General features: G+C 40.5%; 1 protein-coding gene across 1 annotated transcript; it reads right to left on the reverse strand.

Moving 5' to 3' along the window:
- Positions 1 to 6,011: 6,011 nt before the first annotated feature.
- LOC101166723 (beta-crystallin B3) lies at positions 6,012 to 7,726 on the reverse strand. Its single transcript, XM_004072557.5, has 6 exons — positions 7,607 to 7,726; positions 7,277 to 7,374; positions 6,947 to 7,065; positions 6,741 to 6,873; positions 6,486 to 6,628; positions 6,012 to 6,394 (listed from the first exon to the last, which is right to left on the reverse strand). Exons 1-6 carry the CDS (start codon positions 7,668 to 7,670, stop codon positions 6,151 to 6,153), a joined length of 801 nt encoding a protein of 266 aa, XP_004072605.2. The 5' UTR covers positions 7,671 to 7,726; the 3' UTR covers positions 6,012 to 6,150.
- Positions 7,727 to 10,027: the final 2,301 nt, after the last annotated feature.

Below are 10,027 nucleotides of genomic sequence, written 5' to 3' on the forward strand. Positions count from 1 at the left end.
TTAATCTAGGGATACTGAGCAGTTGATATCAAACGCTAGTTAGTGTTTTCATGACGCAAAAAAGTTCATCTGTTATTTTTGGATGGATATTTATGAAGAGGTTCAATCTTTGATTCTATCAGAAAAGGCACAACATCATGAGCACACATTACTACACATCAACAAACAGAGTCTCCAGATAATAAACACAGAGGACAGCCACAATGAACCTGAACACCTAAAAAATAGAAAAAAAAATTGAAATATTTTGCCACAACAGCCATGAATCCTTGCCGTTACCTGTCTGTGCCAGTGTGCTTGTGTTGGCATGATGAGCCTAATTTATACTGCACGCCCAGGGGTGGAAACTTTGCCAACAGGGCCTGCAGCGTCCAAACATGAGAGCAGATCAACCAGCCATAGGCCCCACAAAAACCAATATGAGGGGGTCATCGTCACACTCCCACAGAGTTATTTCATTAGTTGTCAGTTTTGTCCAGCCAGTCATTGTTTGATATTCACATGATTCAGCACAATAAGTGCCAAGAGTTCCACACCTACAATGAGAAAGAGAATGAGGGAGGACTGTGAAAGATGGGTTTTTACTGCGCTGGAGGGGTTCATATTGAGATAATAAATGTGATCATTTCTACAAGTTTAAATGATTTTATTTTGAAAAATTTTATTCTGAAGGAATGAAGGAAAATATGAGGATTTGAATCTTTTAAACAACATCTTATCCCTCCTGATAAGAGTAAACCTCAGTGGCTATGCATTTCTTTTCAAACAAAAAATTTCTACTACCTCACCACTCTAAGACCACTCTCAGACAATTCTGCATCAAACACATTAATTACAGCTGCCATTTGTTTTGTGTTCTGTTTAAAAACGATTGATTAGACATTTTAGCTAAATCTTTCCTGTACATTTACATTATATAAATATATGGTTTTACTAAACATGTAGCTGTATTCTTCAACACTGCTACAGTTACTGAACCAGCTTATATTGAAACTTTTAATAATCTCTCTGAAAAAAAAAGTGACAGTTTGCAAAATGAGGTACTATCCCTAGTATTTTAAAATGTAGGATCAGAATTAAAGTGATCCGGATTACCAAATCCTTTTATCTAATTCCATGGATCAAAGATATTTATACCAATATTTCAAAACATTGCCGGTGTGGGTACCGGATGTTCTCGGGTTGCCAGATGTTCTCGGGGTCCTTCAGGGTCCTTCCAATGAGTTATATCACTAGAGGAGACATCACGTGGTTCCTCATGGGAGGAGAGCACCGCCATCTTGGTGAGGTCAAGTTTTGAAGACCAAACCACTTTTTATAACATTTAATAAAGAGCTCTGTTTTTACTTTCAATCACTTCATTATATGAAAAAGAAGAATGGCTTGAAATTGCTTAGTTTTGTTCAGAAATACAAACTTCATGAGTACCCCTAACTTAACTATTTAGATTTTTTCTATGTTCCTTTATTTTATTTTACTTATGTTTTTATTTATTTGTGTGTTATGTTCATTGTTTCTTTTTTCCCCTCTATTCTTTATTTTCTATGTTAATATATTATGTTTGGCAATGGTGACTGATCTTCGAAGCAATATTCATTACATTGTTATTGTTCGTTGTTAACGTTGATGTCATTGTTAATGTATGATACCGCAATTGTCAATAAAGTTTTAAAAAAAACTTAGCGACGTTAACTCATTGGTCGTGGCAACTTACAGCCAATCAAATAGTGTGACGTCATCATTGGTCGAAGGACCCCGAAGGACCCCGAGAACATCTGGCAGCCCGAGAACATCCGGTACCCACACCGGATCAGATCAAATATGCTCAGATTTGTCAGCATAGCGATTTCCAGATCTGCCCCACCCACAGAATCCGACACACACCTGGAAAAAGGCGGAGCTTTCTCCTTCAACGAAGTCTGTAGGACTTTTGCGACTAAACATGAGTAATATTTTGCTCTAGAATGACCATTTTTAAAATTTCACAAACCAATTGATCACATTTTTTAAATAAATATAGTATTCATCATAAGAATGTAGCTTCTGTAACCAAAAAAAAAAGAATTTTACGGAACTTTTGTTCAGTCGAGCTGGCTTTATTGAGGAGGACACAGGCTTTTTAACATACTATGTTCAAACATCACTTTAATTTTACACCAGGGGTGGACTTACCATAAGGCAAAAGTATGCGATTGCCTGAAACCCCCAACAGTTTAAGGGCTCCGAGCTGAACATACAACTTAAAAGTGTCAAAAGTAGATTTTACGCCCATCGGAGGGACGCCAGGGCTGACCGGGAAGCTGCATGAAGGACCTTAAAGCCTGTCAGTCTGCTCCCCTCCTGATCTGCCTTGATGCATGTGGCTGATGCTTGTGCAGCACCCGAAAGTTCCCCTTTGTTTGTGTTCTCTTCAGCCGCAGAAACGCTGGTTTTCCTCCTCCATTATCCCTTTCAATGGTGGACCTTTGAGGGGCGGCTTTGGAGATGGACTTTTTTAAGCTGGGACTTAAATCGTGTTTTTTGTCTTATCTTTGTTATTATTTTAACCTGTTGCAACTGTTTTCATAGATAACTATTTATTAAATAACATTTTAAATATTTTTATTGTTTAAATAAATTTTGCACAGAGTTTATTGAGCTGATTGAATCACCAGTGTGACATTCTGTTTTCGTAGAATTGAAAGACTGCCACTTGGAGGTGGGAGGACAGGTATATTCTCCCCACACCAAGAGACCCTAATTGTGGATATGGATATGGTCCATTAGAACAATGCGATTAAACTGGGGGAAATTCAACAGAAGATCATTGAGGACCATGTAAGTTTTTAGGTTGTCAACAGTGTCAGCCTCTTTACTGTTGATCGTGTCCTCAAACGCAACAGACTTCGCATGAAATAGCTATACAGAGTGCCCTGTGATTGCAACTCAGAGTCAAACAGCAAAGATTCCAGTTTGTACAGGTTGGCATATATCCAGACACATTAATTATTATTTACTCTATGTAGTGATTAACTGTATGGCCAAAATCACTGTTTCTGTATCACTCACAAAACAATATCTATTTGTACAGAGGGTTTTTCAACTGGATGCAGTGGGAAGACCCCAAGAATACATCTACATGGAAGAAGCTGGGTTTTAACGCTCGTGCTATCCTAGGCACTTTAACATTGGGAGTTGGGTCATCTAGACCCACTAGACAGTGCGCTGAACCTTTTTTCTTCAATGATTTGTGATCTTCACTGGTGTCCATGGATTACATGAAATCCTCTTCACCTTTATCCACCTTTGTCATGGTAGGGATAACACGTCAATGTAAGGGTGGGCTCATAGGATAGCACAAGGGTTAAGTAATCTCACCGAAAGGAGGAGAGGCCGTAATGTGATTAGCCATCGGGTTTGTTGGTGTTCACCAAACAAATACTGAAAGTAAACAGTCTGGAGGTGATGGGAACTAGCGGAGGTAGGTTAGGACCAGGGATAAGTATGAGCTGCTGGGTTATGAGTTCTATTTTGGAAGGGAAAAAGGATGTAAGGGTGTTGCAAAAATCTAAAGTATGTAACGTAATTGCTAGGTTATATAGCGCACCTGAGTGCAAGCTGCGCCCTACCAATTTAATGAGGATTAACCATTTTCTACATGCACAAGCCGCACTTGTATGCAAGCTGCATGTTGTGGCAATTCAATTGGCAAGTCACTGAGACCACAGTAGTATCAGAGAGGGCAGGGTAACCAGTAGTTTAACCTATTTATTTGAACACACCCACATCTGCCAAACAGCATGGACCTCACTTCAGCTCACATTTACCTCACTTATGGTGTGGAAATTTTCCTTCATATTCCCCCCTTCCCATAAGTCTAAAGGGTTTAAGGCGGGGCTAACCCCCAGTTCACCACACTGTGTTGTAGATTGAGGATGTGTATGTGCTGAAACCGCGTGCATGTTTAAGAAGGAGCAAGGAGCTGCAGCGGAACGCGAGAGCAGCTCTTCCCTCCTTCCGGCAGTAACACGGCAGCAATGTGGAAATAACAGGGCTGGTTGAAAAAACATTCCAGTAAAAGAGAGCAGCAGTCTTATAAGCGCGCGCGGCACGCGCCTATGAGCGCTCTACGCGGCTCTGGCACCCAGCAGACCGGCTTTTCCAAAACCGTTGGTGATGGTGGATTTTTTCACACTGCTTTTAACGATTGCTTTTAACTTGAAATTATATTATAGTGGCTACAATATATCATATTGTAGTGGCGGTTTACGTGTACGTTGGGTCTAATGGCACCAAAGGATTGTGGGATGCAGCTGATCATGGGTGTTTCTTGTATTGCACCATGACTAACAATTGAAGTGAGGTCCATACTGTGTGGCTTCTTGAGTGCGTGTCAAAGCAATCACGCTTGATGCTGAACATAGAATTGTGCAGGCAGTCTCCACTCTGAGACTGCCAGTGTGCACCCGGCGGCTGATAAATAAAAGCATAAATTAGCCACATCATTGAATAAGCTGAAGGGTCAAAAGTTGGTAACAAAAGTGGCGACTTATGGTCTGGAAAATACGGTAGGTGAGGAGAAACTGACTTTGATGGTTCCGTTATTTGAGAGTATAGCGTAAAGGACTTTGAAATTTCCATCGCTTGAGTTTATTATGCTGAAGTAATATGGAGATTTGGCATTGGAGATGGAGTCTTTATAGAGGAGAAGATGGTTGGAGTACATGTCTCTATGGATAGAAAGGGATTTTCCTGTAGTCTTTCCAGTTGACTTTTGTTCACGATAGGCTAATAAGTTGAACTAGAACTCCTGGTGAACTCCTATTCTTTAATTATTTGTGGGTTGTTTTCCCTTACCTTTTTTGATTGTTCTTAATATTTGAGCAAAAGTATCAGTAGTTGTCGGTAAAGTTCAATTGGATTCCAGTAGTTCATGTTTTTCTCTGACTGACTGCAAAAATGGTTGATGTAATATATTCAAAATGTGCTAAAGTTGGACTTTAAATCAAATTAGGAAGAAATACATAATGGATGATAAATTACTGCTAATTAATTACTGATTTATATTTTGGGTGTTTTTTTGTTGGGTCTGTTGGTTTTTGGATTACTTTTGGGATGGAAAACCATGACTATCTAGCAACACCGGCAGAGATTAAATGATGATTCAAAGCAATTATTAAAAAAAAAGTGGTAAAACGAAGCATAGTGAACCGACTTGCTCTGGATCTGCAGGAGTTCATGTGTTTTTTTTATTTTTGTCATTAGAAGGAGAAACCAACACAGGAACAGCCTCAGATCCTGTTCTCAACTAGGATCAGAATAATCCTAATTTTTAGAATCAAAATGATCCAGGATTCAATCCAAAGTTTTGAGATACTCTTCAATCCTTGAATACGGATTAAAGGCAGGATTGTAAATACAATTTCTAATCTACGGGATCAAATATGGCTTGAAATACACAATTTCAGATCAGGATCCAATCCAGGTGGTTCAATCCTATTGATTTATCTCCAAAATACTGTGCCCAATCAGATTAGACAGCCTCTTTAAAACTATAAGAGTTGAATCAGAGTACCTAGAAATGTTAACTATTTTGCTCTCAGTTCAGAACAAACCTAGAAAAATTGTAAAATTGTTTAAAAAAAACTATTAGAAACATTTTAAGATATGTTCTATTATCATTCTGGTTTAAAGCATTTGGTTTTCTTTGCACTCTGAAGTATACCTGTTGAGCAGGTGTTGTCAACATGATATTTAATGGTAAATTCATGAGTATAGAGGGGTACAGTACACTGTGTTTCAATAGCATAGCATACATACAGCATGACACCATTGTCAATACTGATATGCAGATCAACAGAATATCAGGCTTATGCCCTCTTCCATCTGGATGAATTTTTAAGCTCTTTGAAGTTATCTTGAGGTTGGCTAAATAGACTGCAAAGATCTCAGGATCTGTAGCTCTTGCTGTAGTTCGTCCAGATCGCAGAGGTTGACGCTTTGAAAGCACAACACCACCAAATAAAAAAAGGCCAGATCAAACAGCTTTTATTCCCCACTGAAATAAACATGGCAATGGTCACAGAGCACAAGCAGTGTTTGCCATGGTTGGGTAGGCAGAGGGCAGAAACTGTGGGCAACAGGGGGCTTGGAGGTATGTCAGGATCCTGCTCAGCTGGTTCCAGCCGAAGCAGGAAGAACAGGAGGTCCTGGGGTGGGATCAGGATCCGGGCCAGGGGCAGGAGCAGGGTCTGGAAGGATGAAACAACCCCTCTTGTGCCACTGCATGTCCCGCACCCTTCGGACAGATTGGATCTGAGGAGCAGGGGCCTCCCAGTCATTCCAGTGCTTAAAGTCTCCCCGCTCAAAGATGAACTGTTGTCCCCTGTAGCCAGGGTACATATAGCCAACCCATCTGAAAGAAAAATAAAGAGAACTATCACTGTGACACGTGTGTGTGAGGGTACAAGCATCTAAATATTTATAATATGACTGAAGTCGCTTACGTTCCATTCAGAGATTTGACACTAGCTACACGGTCCTGAAAACCATGGCCCCACAAACTTGGCACGTCATCATCAACAATCTCCATCTTTCTCCCAGTAAACTTAGGGTTCTCAAACAAGTGTAGCTTGTGTTCTGCGCTATCCTAAAAGAAGAGAACCAGACATTAGGAAACCTCAGAATCCTTTACATTTCTCACATCATGAGATCAAAATAAGTTTTTTGTGTGCTCTTTTCAGCCAGATTTGGACACTCACCACTTTGAGAGGCCTTAGAGACAAGAGGGAGTAGCTGCTTTGACTGTTGGTCCAGGTGTCCCAGCGTGGGTACTCGCCCTTCTCCAAAACAAACTGCTCCCCAGTAAACCCATGCCGATCATAACCCACCCATCTGGGAGGAGGATCATACTTCATCCTCATTGCACCTCAGCAAAGAAAAATATTAGGCTTTTTGTATAACTTACGGTCCTGACTCAACAATCAGAGAGCCGACCTTCTCCAGCCCCTTCTCCGTCACGCCTTTACATTCTGCAAAAATCTCTGCCTTGCAGCCCTGGAAGTTTTCAAACTCAAAAAGCACCACCTGTTTCACAGACATAATTTATTTTATGGAAATAGGTGTTTATTTCTGCACATATGGTGATAGTAAAGACAAAAGGAGGGCAAAGGTACACATAGAGAAACACTAAAATCACAGCTTACTTAAGTCTCAATATCCCCTTTCTTTGGATATTGAGGCACCTAATTTTTGTGGAGTGGAGTTTTTTATGTCTGGTAAGAGGCAAATAAAGTACCTTATATGTAGCTCCAGCTCCACCCTGGCTTTTTCCTACAGCCAGCTGCTCTGGGGCACTCTGCTGCTCAGACATCCTTCTGATTCTCTCCTTCTCCACTGTTTTTGGCAGCAAATAGCACCATCCATCAGGAATATAAACACAGACAAAAAAGTAATTTCTTTGTTTATTTTTTCCTTCTGATTTTATACCATATTCCTAATTTATTTCACAAACAAAAAACAAGAAACAATAATCTCAGAAATTCAGGTATTCACATTAAAGCGTTGTGTAGCTCCATTGCAAACTCTCTACCCTTGATGTATCAAAAATCTATTTACATGGATTTACCTGCTAAGATGTGGTAGTGCCCTTCTTTTTCAGTGCCACTTGGTGTTTGGTGGGTTTGAGCCATTAGAGGGCAGGGACGGGGAGGGTATTTATGGTTTATTTCTGGCCACAACAGCAAAAAAATGGGGAGCTGTTGATACAGCAAGTCTGTCGCTCACATTGTGTCCGACACACTGCCTCTCAATAGGCAGCTGTGTTGGCACACTCTGCCCTGCCTGTCCGCTTAGCTGCCAGCAAGCGCTGTGTGCGGGCACAGGGAAAGAGAGCCAAGAGGAATCAGCAAACAGGCCTGCTCAGCGCAAACACACAAATGCATGGACACCCCCACCCCCCACCCAAGCTACCACCAATCTCAATCCAATCTTAATCGTTAGTTCATATTTAACAGTGAGAGATTGAAAATCACCAGGAAAATCAAGATAGACTTTAAAGAATTGTCTGAATTTCTTTGCATTTTAGTGAGAGAAGTAAGAAATTAAAAACTTCTCAGTACTTTGCGGCAAAATCCTTATTATCAAGCACAGAGTTAAGACGTTTCTTGCAGTTGTTAAAGCAGGTTTTTGCACATATCAGGAAGAATTTGGTCCACTCTTCTATGCAAAAGACTTCTAAATCATTTTTTGTAGCTAGCATTTGGCAACTCCAAGTTTCAGCTCTCTCTGTAGGTTTTCCATTGGACTTAGGTCCAGAGACTGGCTGGGCCACTCATGACCTTTATATGTTTGTTCTTTACCATTCCTTGGTTGCCTTGGCTGTAAGAGTTGGGTCTTTATCCTATTGGAAGACCCATGCACAACCCATTTTAAGCCTCCTGGCAAAGGGAAGGAGGTTTTCACATGATTTGACAGTACGAGGCTCCATCCATCTTCCCATCCACACGGTGAAGTAGCCCTGTGCAGAAAGTGGGGTTCTGGGATTCACAGCCAGCTAAATTCTCTTTTGGATCCTATCCCCCTAACACAGGCTTATCAGCTGGGCAAACAGATGAGAGCTGAAGGCCTCTTGTGTTGGACATATTTTACCTTAACAACAGGGGTTATGAATCTTCTGACAAATCAGAGGTATGTCTGAAATAAACCCCTTTTGTAATCAAGGCCAAACTTTATTCATTTTAATCGTATTTGAAAATGTTTTGTGTTGGACCGGACGGAAAAGGAAAGAAGGGAAGAAAAGAGAGGGATGTTAGAGAGGGGGATAGGAGGGTGATCATAGGAGGGGGGAGGGGGGTAAAACCATGAAGCAGCATAAAGCAACAGGCTACTGGATGATTGAAATCATTATGGTAAGGTTCAGATGCAAATCTCAAAGGGACGGGGCCTGTCCACACACACACTCAAATGTTAAAAACACACCTGTTAGCTGCAATAATGTCCACATGTCAACATGTACACAATACAAATATTGTTTACACACGCGTACTTATGCATACAAGCCAACTAGTGTGAAATACTTCATTCAATCATGCCATCTATTAGTGCCAATGTGAGCTAATTGATTGAGTGATTCAAAAGATTTAAATCCAAACCATTGTGAAAATGAATGCTTAAGTACCCCTAGGGCCCTGTCTGTGCCTGGTGGGGATGGTGTTCTCGGGATCACAGGACCACAGTACCTTCTCCCAATCACTCTCTAAATCATGAAGGTGTTCACTGGCAAACTTCAGGCAGGTCTGTACACGTGCCTTCATATATACGGGCACTGTGCGGGCACTGTAAAATGTTAAACCACTGCAATATAAAGTATTTATAATGGTTTTCTTGGTGACTGTGGTCCCAGCTGCTTTAAGATGATGAACTAACTCCTGCCATGTTGTTTTATGCCCATTTCTCACTGTTCTGAGATCAAGTTTGGATTGTTGGTCATGTTGTAATTCTTGCATTTTTACACCAACAATTGTCCCATTAACCTCCAGATTCTTGCTGATAGTTTTGCAGCCCATTACGGTCTTGCGGAGGTCTACAATCTTTTTCCTTAAAAGGGTCTATACCATGCAAAATCAATTTTTTGAGCTTTCAAGTGTATTAAAATGTTCATTCCTCACAAATCAAGAGAGATTGAGTAGTTTTATTTCCGGGTAGGAAACTGAGGTTTATTGAAACAAGAAACTTGAAAAAATTGCTGAAGATGTTTGACAAAACTTTGCAGAAATATTCAAGACCATGAGTGTAAACCTGCAGGAAAGGTTTTTCCATTGTAATGCTGCAGTTAAGTTACATTGCAGAAAAGCCATAAAGAAAAACCGCAAGATTCAGAAGTTAGAAAATTGTCTATAAATGGCAGAAAAAGGATAATAGAGAACGCAATCTCTAAAAAGTTGCTTAGGGATTATAATGTTTCTTAAAAGTCCATGAAGCAACCATCCTCCGCTTTAAGTCAGATGGTTCAGGCATTAATTTCTGATAATGCAGACTTTGCCGGCAA

Source organism: Oryzias latipes, chromosome 9 (assembly GCF_053564925.1).
Source record: "Oryzias latipes strain Hd-rR chromosome 9, Olatipes_Hd-rR_3.1".
Taxonomy (NCBI): Eukaryota; Metazoa; Chordata; class Actinopteri; order Beloniformes; family Adrianichthyidae; genus Oryzias; species Oryzias latipes.